The following is a 21,776-nucleotide window of genomic DNA, read 5'->3' on the forward strand; positions in this document are numbered from 1 at the left end:
AGACGTCTACACCAGTGTAACTTGGAGGTGGTGGAAACGAGAGATTGGGAAAGAGGCCATCCCAGCTTTTGGGCAGTCTCGTTTTGAACGGTCAAATTGGTGTAGGTGGAGGCTGGAGACCCACCCATCTGACTATTCAACAACAACTTGCATTTATATAGCGCCTTTAACATAGTAAAACGTCCCAAGCGCTTCACAGGAGCGATTATCAAACACTAGCGTTATTCATGACATTTGGGGAAGGGTAAACACTAGATAGAAAAGGCAGAAACCAAATATCTTTCTTAAAAAAAATCAATAAAGCTTTTATCAGTGGTCGTAACATTTATGGAACTGATATTGTCCACACACATGCAGAAGGTTAGTTACCTACAAGTTATCACTGCTGCTTTCCAGCCAAAGCAAGACTTCAAAAAAATTTTTTGCCACTACCCTGCAAGGAGATAGACCAGCAGCCCGAGAACGAGGAGAACCGGATTGTGGGAGGTGGGGATGGGGCAGCCAGAACATTAGGATTTCAGTCCCTTGAAGCCTGCTCTGCCATTCAATTAGATCGTGCTGATCTGTACCTCAACTCCATATACCCACCTTTGCTCCATATCCCTTGATACCCTTGCCTAATAAAAAATCTCAGTCTTGAAAGTTTCAATTGACCCAACATCTCTAGCCTTTTAGGGGAGAAGGTTCCAGATTCCTACTAATATTTTAATTACCTCGATTAGATCACCCGTCAGCTTGGAAATTAGTGTCTGAGAGGTAATGTAAAGGGTATAGAATAAGGTAAATCCAGAATATTACTTTAAATTGAATTACGAGTGTAGGACGGGGGATACAGGTACAAACTCGTAAAAAGGTAAATTTAGGACTGATATCAGTTAAGTTCTTCACACAGTGACCAGCACATGGAAGGGAATCCCAGATAGAGTATTGGAGGCGAAATCCCTGGAATCATTAAAGAAATAATTGGATGCTGTAATGGAGGGACTATAGGGCTTTTCTGAATGGATGAATTAAAATAGTCTGAATGGACTTCCTCATCCATATTTATGTGAATTTTTTGTAACACGCCCAGTTGAACTGCGAAAACACCCAGCAGTACAATTAGACTCTGTCCTGCCAAAATTGGGCTGTCTAGAGTATTTTGAGCTGCACAAGACTAAGGTACAGTACTGGTGGGTACAGGTCTGTCAGTGTTAACACTGGGGTACAGTACTGGTGGGTACAGGTCTGTCAGTGTTAACACTGGGGTACAGTAATGGTGGGTACAGGTCTGTCACTGTACAACACTGGGATACAGTACTGGTGGGTACAGGTCTGTTCATGGCAGATAGAGCAATATGAGATGAGTATCACACGTTAGTGTTTGTACCAAATTGCACTAAACCTAAACCCAGACACAGCACGGAATAGTGCTTTCAACCACTCAAGATCTCTCAATCTTCTGATCTATGCTAAACCACTTGGACCATTTTAATCTGGTTTATATTCACTCTGGACTGCTTCTTCCAAGTAGGGCAAGTACCTCGCTCTCAGGCTAACTAAAATGCATTGCTCATTTCCCACTAATGTAATTCTCTTGTACTCCTGGAGAGAAACAAGAAAACAAACTTGCATTTATGTAACACCTCTCATCCTCTGGATGTCCCAAAACACTTCACAACCAATAAATTATTTTATGAAATATAGTTACTGGTATGTAGAGAAACACAGCAGCCAATTTTCTCACAGCAAGGTCCCTCAAACTGCAGTGAGATAAATGACCAGTTAGTCTCATTTGGTGATGTTACCTGGGAGATCTCATCTGCTCTTCTTTGAATAGTGCCATGGGATCTTTTACATTGACCTGAGCAGGTCGATGGGGCCTTGGTTTAATGAAAGATGACACCTCCAGCACCTAACCTCTAGTCCACTGTTCAACACAAGCTTCCACAAAATCACGAGCCAAGCTCACTGTTCCCTACTCTAACTGTGAAACTCCTCACTGCCCTCAGTCTTACTTTCCTTGTATAATCTGCAAGCTTTTAAAACCCAAGCCTAGTGTCACCCAACTTACAACCTGATAGACCCCACCTCTTCTGAACCTTTGTCCTGTGCTACAGAACCCAGTCTCTTCAACCAAGTTTCTAAACTGAAGCGTGCACACCACTTTTTTTTTAAGATAAGGAAGCCAAGGCTGTACAAAAGAGGGAAGCAATAACTTGAAAAAAAACATTTTTCTTTAAAAGAATGATTTATTAACTATGATACATAGCACATAAGGCTGTAAAGTTTTTACACCATTCCCATTAAGACAAATTACAATACTTCAGCAAATACATGATTTTCTGCAGGAAGGGAGTCACTAGCTCACCCTCATAGCGTAACCACATGCACTCTGGTTGAATTGGCCCTGACCACCATCCAAAAACTTTTTTTTAAAACAAGAAAAAAAAACTTTTGTTTTAAAAATATTTGTTCCATTGTCTCTAAAATGATTTAAGCCCATCGTAAGTTCTAGGTCTCCGCTGGAAAGGAGAAGGCATTTCTCTGAATCAATCCTGCATGAAGAATGTTTTTTTAATATATAAAGTGACCACCACTTCATGGCTCCTCACTGCCCACAGTTGGGAAATAAAGGTGCACTGTATGCGAGGCAGGGGGAGCGAGAGAGATGTTTGAATCAGAAGTTCTCAACCCCATCTTCGATAAGTCTGGCAGTGTGCCCTTTGCAATGGAGCACAATCTACATGCCAAAGCAGCCACTGCACAATACATTAGATCAATTAAACTGACTTCAGCCTTCTTCCAGATCACAATTTACATTCACATGCACAATGTGCATACCTGCAATGCATCCAAGTTTCCAAATCTGCGGCAGTCCGAAGAGAGGAGGGAAATCAGCAAGCCAGGGGCTTGAGAATTGCTGAGTTTCATCGCAGGCTTGTATTTCTCTCCTCTTTATTTGGCTGCTGGAGGTTGGTGCATTTTGAATGAAGTGCCAGTCTCCCACGCATCAAATCAACACCGATAAAGAGCTGAACGCTGGGGAGTTTGAAACTTGGCGTGTCCATGTCAGAGGACAAGGCCAACAAGTCAACAGGTAGCACGGTGTTCATCTGGTCCCTTTACTGTGTCTATCAACACAGCCCGAGCTTCCATGTTTCACAGTTGTATAACGGTGTGGGGTCGAAACAGTCAATAAATCTCCCAGGGCAATTGAAAGCTGAGGATTTACTGGGAGGTGGAGGAGGAAGAGGCTGCACATTGCAAGTCTCCAACAAAGGACAAAGTTCTCCGGTGCAGGATTCAACACAGTTAAAACAACCATTTTACTTTTAATAAAACAATAAGAACTTGCAGTACAAATTGCTCCAGAATCGATGGGAACTACTTTATTAAATGCAACAAAAAAAAGTTCTAGACACCAGTAACTAAAGGATGTGAACAATTAGTCTCTTAAAAATACAACCAACCATTCTTTACATACAGTTACCATTTTTGTAAAAAGTAACACCTACCCAAATTGTCAGACCAATATCACATTATATATTCAATACTCGGTTTATTTTTAATTCAAATAAGTGTTAATTAACATACTGAAAACATTTTTACAGGTATAGAGTACCAAAGAAGAAATCAGGGCGCATCATTGTTCCCATTTTCCCCCAGCTTACTCAGTACAAACGATGAGAAGTAGCTCATTGGAATTTAAAAGAGATTCAGGGAGAAGACTCGTACAGCGTTGATTGTACAAATTCCTTTCAAAATTAAACCAGCAACAAGCTCTTTGTGTTATAGATTACACATTAAAACAGGGTTAAAAAAAGTACAGAGAGCAGTGTTACAAATGAAACCAGGATAACTTGTATGGCGAGAACACTGTGGCAAAACTTCTAATATAAAAGCAGCTTGTTTGGCTACACCAGATATACAGCATTGCTGAACTCGAATGCAAATAAGCCCACACCTTTTATAAATTAATAAAATTGACCTTTTCAGCAGGTATCTTATAAACTGAACAGAGAATACATTTTGAGCATTTGGAACAGAAAGTGGAAAAAATATTAAAACGTGAATTGATTCAATTTGTAGATAATTGAGGCCTTTTTTTAAAAAACATTACGGTGGTGGTTTCGGGACAGCAGTCCTTTATCAACTTCCTGCTTACTTTTACACCCACTGCTGCTCTCCAGCTGGAAGCAGAGTTGGCAAATCTGGTGACAGTTCACAAGACCTCTGGGTGTGGACTGCTGTGGGAGCAAGGGAAACTAGGGTGTTCATACTTACAAGTGCAACTGACTGGGAGACAAGCACATTTGTTGCATTTTTAGAACATAAAAGTGCCGTTTCCAATTTAAGGGATAACAATGTGCCTTTAAGAACAGTTTATTTTAAAATAAATGGCTTCTAATTTTGGCTATCACACGCATACCAAGAAATTGTATTGTCACCACAAATTGCATCACTCTGAAGTAGAGGGCGGAAACCAGCATCAGAAAGAACATATATTCAATAGGGAAATTGATACTTTGGAGACCGACAGTAGTATTTCTGGGTTTGTGATGAGTTTTTAAAACTAATTGTGGCAGGTGGCAGGAAAATAAAAAGGATGCATATTTCAAAATAGGGGAGGGCAAGAATCCAGATGAGAGTGATGGGTCACTAGCATGTTTCAGCATGCTCATTACCTCCTTGCACCCTCCCTGCAGAAAAAAAAAAATCACAAAACAAATTCTGGTACGGCAGTCAGAGATTCAACAGCTGATGGGACTTCTCACTCGTGCCCTCCGTTGAATACAGGGACGAATTACACAGATGTACATTCAATAATCTATCGTTCCAGTTCAAATTACAATTGGGAGATTGCAGCAGAGGGGGAAGATTACCTGCATAAAACCCAGTAGAAAAGGAAAATAGCTTTATGTTGGTAGGGGAGAGGGCTTTTAAAATTTTTTAGCAAGGGATGGAAATAAAGCATCATTCTGCTCAAAAGTACAAGATCAATCTTTTGAGCTGGTCCTCTGTGGAACTTGTACGCATTTTTCGAAAAACAATGTGTGCGACTAACCTATATCAGCACATGCATTATCCAAAAATACATGCAGTTTTTAATTTTTATTTTCTCTATAGCCATCGGTGCTACCTAGAAAGCAAAAATGAAACATGGAGCAGCTTGCGGACTGTATGTTAGAATGGAGATAAGCTAGATAAGCTGTTGATCGCACCTAAACTGACACGAGAGAGAGAGAGAGAGAGAGAGAGAGAGAGAGAGAGAGAGAGAGAGAGAGAGAGAGAGAGATTATATTAAGTGGAAATCAACAAGGAACATGAACTACCTGCAGTGAAACAGACAAATGCAATAAATTCGGGTCTACAGCTGATTTGGTTGAGGGAAAATGTAGATAGTGACTGAAGTAAGTTGTACAATTTCTATTTTGTAGAACTCAACTTTGATGAAAAACCACAATGACACTTTTCTAGTTACAAACATCCCAGCCCTGCTCTACTTTCTCCCTCAAACACCTCATTACATCCCTGGTGATATCAACCACCACATTATAGCTCATCATAGGCACAAGTCATGATTTTTTTAGGCCTTGACTAAACATAGGAAGAAACTACTTTCCCTCCCACCCACATCTGCTTTGGTTATTTAATACATGGCAGTAGACATGAGATTTCATACTAATTGGGTGTGCACACACCTCACTTTGGACAGGTCCAAAAATAAAACAAAACTTAGGCAGAAAAATCTTTCACACTCTTCCTGAAGCATTAAATGGTATGCAAATTTCAGATTTTAATAATGACGTAAAATTAGTTTTAAAATAAGTCTAGAGTTCCTTTTAATATGGTAATTAGTTGGTTTTTTTTCTCCCTCTCCTGATTCTTGCTGGGGTACAGTCCCACGGGTACCAACTGTCCCTTGATACCCCACCCAAATGCCATTCTTCGCGAGTGAGCGTAGACCATGAGAGTCTGCCAGCTACTCATCATGGAGGGCATCACAGCCAAGCTTGCTTCTGTCCTGCGCCCCCCCACCACCAATACCCACAGATGCACCTTCCAGCTGGGGAGAGGCAGGAACAACGGCAGGGTTTTTCCTTTGCCTTAGTTCTAGGGTGCTTGATTTTAGTGCCCACTGTACCACTTCGATAGAGTCAGTTGATTTCTTGGTCTATAAGGCTTAAGTCTGTTTGAAATTCCCATACTCGGCAACAAATTTACCAACTGAACCATTCGGTGAAGTTTCACTAATTTTCCTTTGCGGGAGACAAATGACACTTTCCTAATCTGCCATCAAGTATTAAAGACGCTTTTCCCTCATTCCAAATGCAACACCATTGCTGTAGCTATTCTCTGCGCACTCATTTCCTAATCATTGAAGTGTAGCAACTTAGTATCCATAGAAAGCTCCATTTTGGACCATAACTGGATCTTAAATGTGCACCGAACAGTCTAACAGTAGTGTGGACAAACTCCCAGAGCAAACCGGATTACAAACTGGCTTAAATAAATCCTCCAGTCACCCCTGATCACCTAGCACAGGACTAAAAATTGATTCTTTTGCATGCACAACCTGCTTTCAAGCAGAGGTGAAATATGGATGAAGAAAATGAAATTCAACTGCATTCCCCGAGTGCAAATGATGTATCACAGGCACAACAAAGGAGATGGGGAGTCCCCATTAGGCTCCCTCACCTAGCTTTCTAGCAACTATGGGCTCAGGACAGTTCAGTTGCCTTAGATTCTTGGCAGCAAGTGGCAAGTAACAAGCAAGCAATGGTAGAGGGGCAAAGGCTAAAACCTTTCAATAGAGAATTCCAATGCAAAGTCATACATCAGGCACAGAATAGGGAGACAGAGTATAACCCAATCTCTGCAGTCAGGTGACAGCCCAGGAGCAGTTTATGACCATTACCTTGAGTCTCAAGACTGGGCTATGATCTGGAATTCACTCTCAGATGTTCATTATTTTATATAATATGCAATTACGAACATCTTCTGAAAATGTCACAGTCAGCCAGCGCAGTTTTGCACAAGACAGAATGCTTTCCCCATTTTCAGCACTAAATGTCAGCATTCCCAGATCAGACTTGACATATTTAGGTGCAGAGTGAAGCTCCCACTACTCTGCCCCAAAAATGTGCAACCTCCTACTGCACATTTGACAGTCTTATTTCTTGTTCCAGCACTCCTTCTGGCCTGTCCAAATGAGATTACCAATTTAGTGTTGAATTAAGAGGCAGTTTTGTACTTGGGCTCATGCCCACTGGGTTGAAACTTAAGGTTCTTAGAGCCAGCAGAGACACTTCCTGTTTCATCAGTCTGGCCTGGCAAAACCAGATAACAGATGAGAGGGCAGTGTACAATCCACTGCACCACCCAGCCCCCCCCAGTATAAATATATATTTAAAAAGAATGTCTATAGTGAGAACAAACAGAACTTACTTCATCCTTATGACCGGAAACATATTTGCAGTCTTAAAAAAAGGAACAGAAAAAATAAATCCTTTCATGTAAACCATTAGAAAAATTTAAAACAAAATGTAATTAGAACTATTAGAAGCTTTTTGAGTGTCTACTGGTGTTAACACAGCATTAGTGTCAACAGAACTAAGCATCCCAGCTCCATCCCTGCTGCCAACCTTAGTTTTAAAACAAGAGTGAAAAGACAGTACAGTACTAGCCCCGAGAACACATGGGAGTTATTCAGTTCTCCATTTAGTTCTGAGCAACTTGTCTCTGGTCCCACTAGTTGGCCACTGCCAGAGAAAATTACATTAAAAGAATAATGTTGTAGGTTAAGGTTGCTCAAGATGACTTTCACCTGGCGAAAGCTTAACTTCTGTAACTTCTTGCACGAGAAGCAGGCAGTTCTGCCCCTTAAAGGCAGGGGTGCTATCCGGACAGATTTAAAAGGAAGGGTTTTAATTTGGAGAAAATTTTAACATGTTTAAGCAATATCACACTTCATCCCCAATATACCCCACTGATTCTTGTTTTTAAAATGGACAGGTTACCTAAATGAATCATTAACCAAAAAAAAAAAAATCAGCAAAAGCCCCTCATTCCCACCTGCTTTCCCCAAAATACTCAACTTGAATATACAACAAAATGACTGGCTCATTGGATGAATGATGGGTTGGATTCAGGTGATTTTTTTTGGCGGGGGGGGGGGGGGGGGGGTGGGGAATGGAGAAGTTCAATAACTAGTGTTCCTGTCCTGCTTAGACAGATGCACAGAAACACGCAAGGGACAAGCTTATTTTGGCTGGGGTGGGGGGGAAAATGAACACAGGGTTGGATGGGGAAGAGGCAGATTTACTGTCCAAAGTCTGCCTGCTTCTATTAAAAGGAAGCAAGGCAACTTTTATGTTTCTCAGGTAATAAACATGTGAACATGATATGCATTTTGCAACTCAATGCACTACATTTAAGATTATCTTCATATTTACACAAAATATTATGAGCAATCCATATCATCACCACAAAGCAATGCACGGAGATACTTTCTAGGACTAATAGTCTGCATTTAAATTAGGTGGAGTTTTCTTTCCCTCCCTGTCTCCCGAAAGATAAACAACACTTGTTCTTTTGCCGTAAACTTCACTTCCCATTCGCAATCTTTTAGGTTCATTGCCTCAGACTCATTTGCCTTGAACATTGATGTTAGTGTAAACACGTTCGTTTGAAATTCCCCCGCCCTATCATCTTTCTGAGCATCAACCCAGTTAAAGTAAAATGGTTTAATTCTTCAGTTGAAGTAACGAGCAAAGGAATTTAGTAAGAATGGGCTGAGCATTTGTACACTAGTAATAGTGCAATTTTAAGACCATTGAATTTTGGCGTTTGAAGAGGAGAGGGAACAATTAAAAATCCTGAATAATTTCAGTAATTGACCACATTCTGTCATAATTTTCAAGAACAGCATTCAGGAGGGGATAATACCACAACAAACTGAGCTTAAAGTGCAAATGGACACAACAGGAAATTGTGCAAAAATCCCCAAACTACAGAAGTCTAGAGCAGCTAGGATATGATTTCTTTCGACTACAATTACTGCAGAAAGCTAAATGCATTGACAGCCAAATTACTGGATACATCTTTTTCGTCTGCAAACTAAACGTTTTGCTCAGGAAGGTAGTCTTAATCTACAATTGCCATTACCTTAAAAATCTAGACTCCTTCTTGCCCTGTATTTCAATTTATTCCTGGTCACAAAATCTAGTGGATTGCACCATGCTGGACATATCTATAAGGGAATAGGGGTGCAAGATTAACATGGTTTGTCTTGACCATCCTCTTCCTTCCCGCCAGGAAAATGTCTCAGTTCTGTGCGCACCTCTTTCCTTCTTCTCTTCTATCCAAATGGTATCAGGAATCAGGAAACTCACCATGTTGTAAAGCCTAGGTTTACCCCATAATTCTATCAATTCAGGTCACAAGGGCATGAGCTAACTCAACAGCACAGAGCTAGAAATTTCTGTAGTGTGATCAACTTAGTAGGAGGAAAAACAGCCACCATGATTATCACAGCTTTTAACACTGCCCCAGAATACCAGCCCCGTCACAGTGTTTTTATCACACCTATGTAGCACAAGTTAAGACGACGCAGTATACTGGCCGAGCAATGCTCTAAGTGGATGTTTGCTTGGTCGTGGCAACAAGCGAGAGAGACAGATGAAGTCAGCAGCTCTCCTGCGAGGAAGTGATCAGAGAAACCCATCTTTCCCCAAAATGATCCATTTCTGAAGTCACAGCAAGGTGAACGAGATGAAGGAATATATTTAGGATTCAGTTTAAAGAACAATTTCTCATTCCCACCTGAAGATAGATTTGCAAAATATCACCTAAGCCTTCAGATTTTTGGATTAAACCTAATAATTATGCAAAAAGTTAATTCCAGAATAAAGGTTACCCCATAAAACCCAGTTACACCAATGTGTCTGCAGTTCTAGTGTGATGCTCACAACTGCTTTCCTGTACTTTGAGAAGGGAATATGTCATCATTTCCCCATACGGATGGGGAAAATCTATGTACAGCACACAGTCAGCCTCTTGTTTTGCTGATATGCAGTTGAATGAACTTCCAATGAGGGGGCGGGGGGAAGGAACCTAAGATTCAGCTAATGATGCATGTTAGCTCCTTTGGGTATGATTTTGTAAAGATCTTTTGCAACAGTTCACTGAAATATATTTTACCTTCCAAACTGCTTTTGCTGATTAAATCCAAAATGTTCATCCGGTTAAACTTTAGATCCAAAAAAAGCACAAATTTGCTTGCAGCTGATTGCACCCAATTTTCGGATCCAAACTCAGGGGGAAATAAACAGAGAATTAGATGGCCAATTAATCCTCAAAAGGTAACTTATTATTCCTTCCTACCGCCCTTAAGAAAGCACCACCCATTTGGAAAAGCAGTACATGCCAAATGCTGCATACAATGCAGTACAAGGCTGGCCAGCTATTCAGCATCAAGTCATGATCATCAAATTCAATAAAATCCATTTTCAAAATGGACATACTTTTTCATCCACCTATGTACATCAGCTGGCTTGGTTTCTGCTGCCAAAAGATTTGATGGCTATTAGTTGTACGAGATGTTGCGGTATTAGATGTGACTGCAACAACTGATTTTATAAGTGGGCTGCAGTTTAAAAAAACACTAGACTGGGGTCCACATTACTCGTTACCTCCACCAGCTTCTAATTCAGAAATGGCTGAGTTAGGGATGGAGACTCTTTCATCGGAATAAATGCGAGCTTCTTTTAGAGCACGATTTCAAAGCTAGGCCAGGCCTCACTGATGACCAAACAAGCCAAAACTACCAGCTCAGATATTTAAACCTGCATAAAAGGTGGAGGTATTACCTTTCAAAGTTGCACTGTCAGTCAGCTCCTAGTAATGATGGGTCTGAGACCTCGCTGTAATCAGCCCAGTTACTGTGTAGTGCCATGCAGTCCAGTCACTCAGGTGACATCAGTTGCTAGAATTCAGACACTGTTGCACGATGCAATAATATTTTCTGCTCCCCACAATTCTAAAACACATTGCAAACTGTATCAGTAAAGTACAATTTAATTTTTTCTTCTAGAAACACAGTAATTCATTCACGTGTTTCATTAACTTGGAAAATCTGGAATCATCAATCAGCAACTCTCGATGGCTATACGACTTGACCCTCCCCAATATTCTCCAGCCAGAACGATCATTCCTGGGAAACAAGGACTGTGCCAACACATTGTAAAAAGTTTTTGACATAGAATCAAAACAATCTATTCTCAAACATTCAGAGATATACATTTGCAAAAAAAATTGAATGAAAGATTAGCATCTCATACAGAAACAACGGATCACTGGGTTGTCCACGTCACATTTTGCCCAGTCAATACGCACAACATTGACTAGCTACAAAAAGAAACACACACACACACACACACACACACACACAAACACGTTACATTTTAGTGTTTGTTCAGTTGTCTGAGAGACTATAACTGTACGTACCATAACCAAACTGGCAGAGCTTGATACTTAGGTGACTAAGTGTTTTAAAATAGATTCGCTGGCACAGCCCTGGGGGAAAAGCAGAGATGCTGAGAACACACTGGCCAGGTAACAATGAATTTGCCTCCTGACCTTGAAGCACATGATTTGCTATAAACTCTAGACAGGTGCTTAACAGTTCAAAGAACAAATCACTAAAAATCATGGTAGTGTTAACAATCAATGGCATACTTCATAACTACTGATGCTCAGCTCATTAAATGGTGAATTCTTTGCATTTATAGTGTCGTATAAGGTTCCTGCACATGGAGCTGTGGAATTAGGATTTTAGGATTAAAAAAAACCTCAAAATATATACGCTTTAAGAGGACCTCTTATGCTGCCTTCACACTGAGCCTTGAAAGTGAACTGGTTCAGGTCTGGAGTTGTTTGGGCATCAAACTGGAAATGTTTGTTGTTTTTGATTCTTTCCCCCCCTCTCTCTACCTCCTTTAAGCACTGATTGGTGCTGCAGTGGCCACCCTCCAATATCTCGCCCAAATGGCCATTCTTCAAGCACGAGCCCAGTGAGTGTTGACAGGTTAATCAAGCACAGCCGTGTCCAATTGGGTCCATGTATACGTGCTTTCTAGCAGAGGTCAGTGGATAGAAGTGTTTTCATGGGATAGATCGGCAATGCCACTCCTCAGGATAGTTATTAAACAACATTAAGTAATAAACCGTGCATGTGCTAACATGCCACACAAGCATTTGAATAGTTTCTAAAAAAAATTTTTCCCCAGATAAAGCCACATTCTAAACCACCTTAACTACTGCCAGGACGGATGTGAGGCACTAGCCAAGACATGTTCACTTGCTGTGCAACTTCACAGGGGGACCCATTTAGTGATGGGAAAGCAGCATCTCCTTTAACGTAAATTTTTTAAATTCTCCTAAAGGTGGGTTTGACATGGATTTGACCGACATTTTTAGTTGCCAATAAGCTTTCCTTGTGCGTCGAGAGGCTCCCATTTGGCACTATATACAAAGGAGCAAGTTTGGCCAGTGAATCATGAAGATCAAGAGAAGGAAAAATTTGAAAAAGTAAATGTCAAAATGATCAAGAGCAGCTTCATTCAGATTCTGATGGGAACCGAATTAGGCATTTGCTAACCAGAACAGATCAAGCTCGTGAGAACGAGGCAAAAGAGGCTCAAAAGTTCAACCGACGCCAGTCTTCGAAGCTGCGTTGATATTGGGAAAACCAGCATTAAATTTCTTTTTGCACAAATCACTTTCATGCAGCTGCTCTCACATCATTGTTATACAGACAAATCTCTTTTCTACAAGCTCTACAGAACCTTAGGACACATAGTTCATCATTATTACAAATGCATTAGTGTATTTTCTTTTTTAAAAAAATGCCCCAAGGTTAGAATGGCTTCCCAATGTACCATCTCTACAAATGCACATCTACATGCTGGGCTTGGTCATTCCACCTAGGATAACTGCTTGTATACACACGCTGCATTCGCAAATATTGGTACGAGGCCGTGCCCATCAGGTATCATGCACGTCCGCTGTGCACGCAGTCCACATAAAATTTGTGTGGGTTTTTTTTTAATAAAAGTTAAAATAGCAGCACGTGACCTGCAAAAACAATTCTCTAAGCAAGAGTTGGCACTACCCAAAAATAAAAAAGCAACTTTCTATATTGGCTTAGAAGGGAATAAGATTTAAATTAAGTGGTAGAGTTTGTCTGTATAATTAACTGTTTAAATGTTGTGCATTTTGAGAAACTGTTCAGCATTCTGTTGCGGAACATGTGCTATTTGTGTATTTTTACAGAGCCCACTATGAAGTCATGGGCTTCCTCTTTTGCAAGTCAGTATTTTTTTTAAACTGCACAGTTTGGGTGTTTAACCAATTTCCTTAGTGCCACATCACTTGTTATAACTAATGATTACACTGCTCTACACAACAGAAAGGGGTTCCATAACCCAAGGCAGTCTTGAAAAGAACCCAGTTACGCTATCTGGTGTGTTTATAACCCAATTCACAGTTTACTTGGCTGTTCCGTCTGCAGCTGTGTTCACAGAGGTTGCTGAAGTGGCCTTTTAAGGTGTCGGAGGAGGCGACTGTGGTGGTGAGGGCATCATCGTTGCCGGCGAGGAGCACTGAAAGCTAGTGTTCGACGTGGGGGAACTGGGGACTGCACTGATCAGTTCTGTGATTGGCTGGTCGTAAAAGAAGAAAGGGCACTGCTGAATGAAGAGCTCGATGATAGTCTGGTACGTCCTGGTAGCGGTCAGCGCGTCCATGGTCTGAAAGTCGGGCCTCATGAGCGTGGGCCAGAAACAGATGGAGAGGTTCTCGCTGTTCATCAGATTCAACTTGCAGTTCTGACTGACCCTGAAATGAAACAGAACCCAGTTGTCTATACAATACTTTGAACACAGGTGGCAGAAAAAGAAATCTTCAAAACATTTAGCAGCTCCCTGCTGAAAGCAGCCTTCCTACTCCTTACATCACTAGCTGCTTGAGGGGGAAGGAGGCGTACCCTCCCTCCAACATCCCTTCCCTCCCTACTACGATCCCATTTCCCAAGAACACCTGGAACAGGAACAAGCCTTGGTACACCAATCCATATCACAAGAAATTAAGACTCCTCTAAGTGAATTTGTTGCTTGAAAACAGATACGACAGATCTTAGTTGTCAGGAAAATACTTGCACTTCCCAGTTGTGCAGTCGGGCAACTATGTATTGTTAACAAAGCAACAAACCCCAAACAGGTTACAATCATGCTTTTTTTCAATACTTTCAATGTAGTTGAATCTCCATTATGGAGGGTGTGGTTATGGTCCTTGACTAGCAACCCACAGATCGTGAGTTGAAGCCATACTATATCAAGTAATGAAAGTGAATTCAATAAATCTAGTACCAGAAAAAAACCACCACACAAGCTGCCAGATGGTTGTAAAAACCCAACTGGTTCATTAACGTCCTCCAGGGCAGGGAATCTGGGGTCCGGCCTACACATGACCCCAGTCTCACATTATGGCTCAGTGTCCTCCGAAATGGCCTAGCAAGAAAGTGGCCTACCACCTTAAACTGAGGTAATAAATATGGCCTTTCCAGCATTACCCACATCCTGAGAACAAAAACATCCCTTTCCGTCCTAGACAAACAAAGGTCCTCAAATTTTGGGCCTACAAATATGGTACAACAATACACTGCACAGGAATGAAGACAAACAGAATACAAAATAATCACAAGTTAAATTTAATCTTTCTTGGACAGTGAGGTTGTTTCACATCAGACATAAGAATGTGCTGTTAAATCAGGATGTGGAGATGTCAGTGATGGACTGGGGTGGACAAATGTAAGGAATCTTATACCACCAGGTTATAGTCCAACAGTTTTATTTGAAAATCATAAGCTTTCGGAGTTTACCTCCTTCGTCAGGTGTGAGTGAGTGAAGCATAGCTAAACTCCGAAAGCTTGTGATTTTCAAATAAAACTGTTGGACTATAACCTGGTGGTGTAAGATTCCTTACTGTTAAATCAGATGAGATCTCGTGCAAGGATTTAATCCTGTGAAAGTCTTGGTGGATAACCAAGATTGCACATATTTGGAGTGTGGATAATAGATGTTCCACTGTGTTTAGGTGTTTTTAAGAATTAAAATAAAGCATTAACCCTTTTGGACAGCCCATATTCCAACACAGTAGCACCGGGTTTTCAAGATAATTTCCCTAGTGCTGCTGTTCTTGCACAGATGCCTAAAGCTATCTCACTAAATTCATGTGTGTGCGTTTTCAATTCAGGCAATAGCATTAGTTTTTGAAACAGGTTAACGCCTTATTAAAGTGCTACAGGAATTTAATCTAATCTGGTTAAGCACACGTACCGGAACAGCAAGGTAGGAAAACATTTCCTGACAATTCTCAGCGGTGCTTTATCTGTGTACGATTAGAGTGGCAGCACAGGCAGGACTATGGAGCAAGGGTAATTTTACATCACGTAGCCCTGTGAGTGCAGGTGCTTTAAATGCCTGTCGAGATCTATTATTTTTTGCCTTAAAATGTCTCTCAGCTATTTGAGATATTGGCTTGTGATATCTTTTGCACCATTACATAGCCAGCCCAATTAATGATCACAATCTTAATGTATGATGACCTTACCACATGCAACAAGCAATTACTTACTTGTTTAAGTGGGTGATGACATATTTGAAGACCTCATAATTCTCTTTAGGAAACTTCCTCAACACATCCTTAAGTGCATTCAGCTTCAGCTCTTTATCAGATGTTTCTAAGGGAAGAGAAATGAGTAATTTAATGCAGGCACTGTGGTGGCTCAGCACACTGAATCATTAATGTGCTGTGTCAGAGTGGCAGTACCTGGATTCATGCCCACTATACAATGGAGATCCCAGTCCCTACAATGGGGAGGTGGCAGATGGAGGCCAGTTTATTACCCAAATTTGGGTGTTGGGGTGAAGGGAAAGAGGGAGAAGTGAAGTTGTAAGGAGAGTCTGACCTCCCCCAATAGTTCAATGGGTAAAGAAAGCCACCTGGTGCAGTACTAAATCCCAGAACAGGTGATCACAGGTTAGATTCCTGGTCTGTGTTGAATTAGCAGATTTCAACTGGAATGCTGGTTGGTGCGTTACAACTGGCCTCAGGGTCCTTGAGCATCCGGAGGTTGGTTGGTTGTGGGGCCGGGAGAGCATGTTAGGAAGGTCTCCCACTTCTAGATATTATCCAGTGACACTGCTGGAAAGTAGATGGGTATACACTTCAGGAGAAAGTAGGATTGGATCAAACAGGCTGCTGGCATTGGCTGTTCTCTCACTTTACCCAAATGTGCATTTGGGTAAGGTACTGGAGGGTTGCCAATGCCTGCAAAATGACACCCCATGAGTCTGCAGCTACAGATGGGGCAAGGGGGCAGGAGGGGAGGAAAGGGAGAAAGGAAAGGGGAAAAGGGGAAAAAAAAATCAATCCTAGGCTACTCATCCCAGAGAGACGTCTTGAGCTGCAATTGAGGCGGCATGGAATCAAATAGCTACCTACCCTCTTGGCCACAAGTGGTACATGGTACTGATAAACTGAGAAGGAGGAAATATATCTTAAAAAGGAAACCTCACTACACAAAAATTTAATTCATCTGACATACAAAGAAAATGGCAATTTGTGACAAAAAAATTTATAGGAGTAAAAAGCCAAAGGTGCCACAAAAGGATTGCTCCTTTGAGGTTGCAATACTGGCTGGCCAAAAGGAAGCAACTGCATCACCCTATATGTTCTTCATCCTCATTGTAACTTCACTGCACTGAAATTAAACATTCTCTACCATTTTCTACTCAGTCATTCTTTTTCCATAGCCTCAAAACTACACAATTCTTCAGCCTTAGTACTCTGCCCTCCCTCTTCCAATCCACACACTTTAAAAACCAGAGCTTGGTGTCACCTAATCATGACAACTTGATTTGTCTTATCTTCTGTCCCACTCTTTTAAACCTTGATGGTGCCATGCACTTCAGCCGTTCAGTCAGATTTCCCAATTGAAGAGAAAAGATCACCCAATATTTTGAATACAAACTTGCTGATTTGGTCAAACTCTCACCTCGGAGTCAGAAGATTGTGGGTTCAAGCCCACTATGGATTTCAGCGCATCATCTCAACTGACACTCCAACTCAGTACTGAGAGTACGCTGCATTGTCAGAGGTGTTATCTTTTAGATGAGAATTAAACAGAGGTCCTCTTTTCTTCAAGGTGGCACAGTCTGAAGAGGATCAGGGAGTTCCCCTGGTCTTCTATCTAACATTCCTCCATCAACCACCATCGAAAACAAATTAGCTGGTCATTCATCTCATTTACTGTTTGTGGGACCTTCTATGTGAGAATTGGCTGCCACGTTTGCCTACTTAACAACAATGACTGCATTTCAAAAATAATCCATTAGCTGTAAAACTCTTTGGGATGTTCTGAGGACTTGAATGATGCTATACCAATGCATTTTCTTTCTACCGTGAACTTTCTTTTTTCTGATCTGGTACTTACTGACATCCACTAATTCGACCTGGGCATCATACGGGACGAGTGGCTCAGGAAGCTCTGAGAAGAAGCTTTTCATTGCTCCAGCTATAGTATTCACAGCAAAATCCTTCTCCTGCAGAAGGATGCTGTGGTCTGTAAACAGAAACACAAACTATTTCAATCAAAAATGAGGACGACATTATACTTAACAATATGATCCCAATACGCACCTTTCAAAATAAAAGCTTTCCCTTCAATCTGAATCAATGCCTCACGATAACTGATGTCAGATGATTGAGACCTACACTAAAAAAAACCTTACCCTTCCAAAAACACTTCAAATCAGTCTTCCTGAATGGCTTAGTTTGTGCGCCTAATGGTGTAAACTGAATCAAAAAGACCAAGGTAGTCTTAGGTTTGTACCCTCGCCATTCCTGAGCGAACTGTCAGCCAGGACAGTAACTGGGGAGACACAATTAACCTCACGTCAAAGAAAGTGCTCGTTTGAATTTCAGGCTAGTGTTGGGCTTGGCTGCGTTTTCTCTCCCCCACCCACCTCCCAAGCTCAAATAACCTGTCAACAGGGACTCACTGTTTTGGTTCACACGTGAACAATGGCCACTAGGAAACATCCATGTAACCATATCCCACCAGTAGAGGGAGAAAAATGGGGTGGGGCAGCAGGAAAAAGATATTCACACCAAGTGCACATTTACTATAAACAACTTTGATCAGGCTCTTTTTAGAGCTGGCCCATTTGGCACATGAACAGTGCATTCATATGCAAGCTTCATCCACACTTTATTTCTGCAGTAAATTTTTTATGCATATAGTTAGGAATACCCATAGTGACACTGGAACACTTGTCTGCATCCTGTTTCAGTATCCAGCATTCCCATGGACAGATACAGCATTGGTTACATGCAGAACAAAACTGCCTCTTACTCTGCTACAATAACCCCAAACTCAGGAATATCCCACTCTCTAGGAAGTGGGCTAAATCTGCCCCAAACATCGGTTCATTACAGCAAGCAGTGGGGTGAATTCACACCGGTTCCTTTGGAGGAAAGCAAAATGTGCAAATCCACTCTACCATCCAGCTGCTACCAACCGAGATACAAACACAGACACCGAAAGCCAGAGAGGCAATTACATTACTGACTAATGCCAGTCAATAATTTACCAAAAACATTTTTTTTCTCTTGCTTACCTTGATCAAACTGCCTCTGGAGACTTTCCATCTCAGACTTGTTCCCACTAACACGGTAAAGTCCCTCTGTGCCCAGCCCTTGAAAGAGAAGGAAAAGTTATTTTTTTCTCAACAAGTCTGCTGCTTAAGCTCCACAAACTGAATTTACTGCACAGATTTTATAATCTCCTCTAATGGGAACAACTCACTCATGTCCAATTAAACTCTCTAGCCTGGCATTGATGCTTCAAAGATTTAAATAGAAACACTGAATAATCAGAGGGGTTGGGCCATAATTGCTCAAGTCAGTGTTCCTGCTCCTGGTCACTTATTCAGGGACCTTGCTGGAAACTGCATTTGTATATGGACATCAATGAGGCCAGAATCAAATGTGCCGGTGATGACCCCCTGCCTGTCAACACTCAAAGGGGAAATAGGCATGTGGGTGCAGTATGAGGGGACACCTGGTGCCCATGAGGAAAAAATAAAATTAAAATAAATCTCCAGCCTAAATTACCAACCAACAGTAAAGGACCCTCAGTGGAAGGATTCATAAACTTCACGCATGCACAAAAAAATTTACTAACACACTTCTCCCAGTCAGCATCAGTACTCCCAGATCAGGTATAGCACAGCTATATACCAGCGGTACTGCTAACAAAGCCCATATTGCACAGGTGCAATCATTTCCTCATCACTTGTGGCACTGGGCAGACCTGCTGCTCCACGTCTCTTGGCTTTTATTCATAACACGCCCAGCTTCGAGAGCACCAGAGTGCGATTCAGCATTGTTCTCCCTCTCCAAAAGGAAGAAAATAGGGAATTCCATTACAATGGGCTATCCCCGTACCCAAACAGCAATTGAAATGACTATTAAGACTACAGGACCTATTGATTCAGTAGTCCATTTCTTCCTTCCTGTGGAAGTGTCTGATCTGTGTTACAGGATTTTTGAGCACTGTCTCAAGCAAAACAGTGTTTGGACTCAACAATAAGTTAGTGAACTAATTTTGCTCTATAATGTTTCATAAAGCACTCCCAAGGCCAGGCACAGCTGAAGCTGCTGAAATACTGTTTTGCTAATGCGAACTCTGGGAGTTAAAAATCAGTCTTCTGCAGCCTGGTGGGACCTGGGTCTATGAAAAATGGACTGAACAGCATGAACTGACTGGAGCTAGGTCCCAGGGGCCAGACTTCCAGAATCCTAATTAGAATATAAAAGCAGCTGAACACAAACTGGATCTACTCTGACCAACAATGTGCTTTAACCCCTTACTTCAGAAGAGCACCCCTTCCCAACTGCACCATCAGGGCAGGTCCATTTCCCACACCAGACATCCTGTGGCCTCTGCAAGACACTGCCAATTTAGTAAACAATTACATGCAATTTTGTGCTCTGGAATCCCACCCACAAGGAGCTGGGGTTGAATGTGCCTCAAACTCATATGTAGGACCGTTACCACTAAGCATTTTTCAAACATTAGGCTGGGCTTTACTAAAGGTCCCACAATTACAGTTGGGACATAAAGTATGCAGTTAGGCTAGGCTTTACTATTATGGAAACCAGGCCAGATTTTGGTTCACTTCAGACCATTAGTTCCAGCAGAAGTGCACTGGATTCCTATGCAAAGGGTTCATGCTGGATTCCTAGTTTCACTTGTTTTGCAACCTTGAGTCATCTCAATTGGTCAGTTCTGAAAGTTCATGTAGCTCACATGGAGTCACTTGCAAAGCCGAAGAATTAAAAATGTCTCCTTTTGGAAGGCCTGTACCAGCAAATGGTTTGAAAATGTGCAGTTAATAAAATGGAAACAATTTCTATTTTTTCCATAACACATTGTTTATGGTATAGATATGGTAGTATAGTGGTTGTGTTACTGGACTTGTAATCCAGAGGCCTGGACTAATAATCCAGAGTCATGAGTTCAAATCCTGCCACGGCAGCTGAGGAATTTAAATTCAATTAATTAAATAAAATCTGGAATAAAAAACACCAGTATCAGTAATGGTAGCCATGAAACTACCGGAACGTCATTAAAAACCCATCTGGTTCACTCCTCACTAACATCTGGGGACTTGTGCCAAAATTGGGAGAGCTGTCCCACAGACTAGTCAAGCAACAGCCTGACATAGCCGCTCACAGAATCATACCTTTCAGCCAAAGTCCCAGCACCTTCCATCACCATCCCTGGGTATGTCCTGTCCCACCGGCAGGACAGACCGACCAGAGGTGGCAGTACAGTGGAATACAGTCAGGATGGAGTGGCCCTGGGAGTCCTCAACATTGACTCTGGACCCCATGAAATCTCATGGCATCAGGTCAAACATGGGCAAAGAAACCTCCTGCTGATTACCATCTACCACCCTCCCTCAGCTGATGAATCAATCCTTCATGTTGAGCACCACTTGGAGGAAGCATGGAGGGTAGCAAAGGCACAGAATGTACTCTGGATGGGGGACTTCAATGTCCATACCAAGAGTGGCTCAGTAGCATCACTACCGACCAAGCTGGCCGAGTCCTGAAGGACATAGCTGCCAGACTGGACCAATCCACCTGTCGCAGATGCATCTGTCCACGATAGTATTGGCAAGAGTGACCACCGCAGTCCTTGTGGAAACGAAGTCCTGTCTTCATACTGAGGACACCATCCAACGTGTTGTGTGGCACGACCACCGTGCTAAATGGGATAGATTCAGAACAGATCTAGCAGCTCAAAATTGGGCATCCATGAGGCACTGTGGTCCATCAGCAGCAGAATTGTATGCCAGCACAATCTATAACCTCATGGCCTGGCATATTCCTCACTCTACCATTACCAACAAGGCAGGGGATCAAACCTGGTTCAATGGGGAGTGTAGAAGAGCATGCCAGGATCAGAACCAGGTTTGCCTAAAAATGGGGTACCAACCTGGTGAAGCTACAGCACAGGACTATATGCATGCTAAACAGCAGAAGCAATGTGCTATAGATAGAGCTAAGCGATTCCACAACCAACGGATCAGATCAAAGCTCTGCAGTCCTGCCACATCCAGTCGTGAATGGTGGTGGACAATTAAACAACTAACGGGAGG

At 41.8% G+C, this 21,776-nt stretch overlaps 1 protein-coding gene across 1 annotated transcript in view; it reads right to left on the reverse strand.

Annotated features, from left to right (window-relative positions):
- Positions 1–2,211: 2,211 nt before the first annotated feature.
- arhgap35a (Rho GTPase activating protein 35a) overlaps positions 2,212–21,776 on the reverse strand; it is a 115,587-nt gene continuing 96,022 nt past the window's right edge. Inside the window, exons 5-8 of the mRNA XM_067974835.1 lie at positions 18,726–18,803; positions 17,540–17,668; positions 15,679–15,784; positions 2,212–13,881 (exon numbers count right to left, since the gene is read on the reverse strand). Of these exons, the coding sequence (XP_067830936.1) occupies positions 13,587–13,881; positions 15,679–15,784; positions 17,540–17,668; positions 18,726–18,803 (608 nt within the window). The 3' untranslated portion in view covers positions 2,212–13,586. The remainder of the gene's footprint in view (positions 13,882–15,678; positions 15,785–17,539; positions 17,669–18,725; positions 18,804–21,776) is intronic.

This window comes from Heptranchias perlo, chromosome 41 (assembly GCF_035084215.1).
Source record: "Heptranchias perlo isolate sHepPer1 chromosome 41, sHepPer1.hap1, whole genome shotgun sequence".
In the NCBI taxonomy this organism is placed as follows: domain Eukaryota; kingdom Metazoa; phylum Chordata; class Chondrichthyes; order Hexanchiformes; family Hexanchidae; genus Heptranchias; species Heptranchias perlo.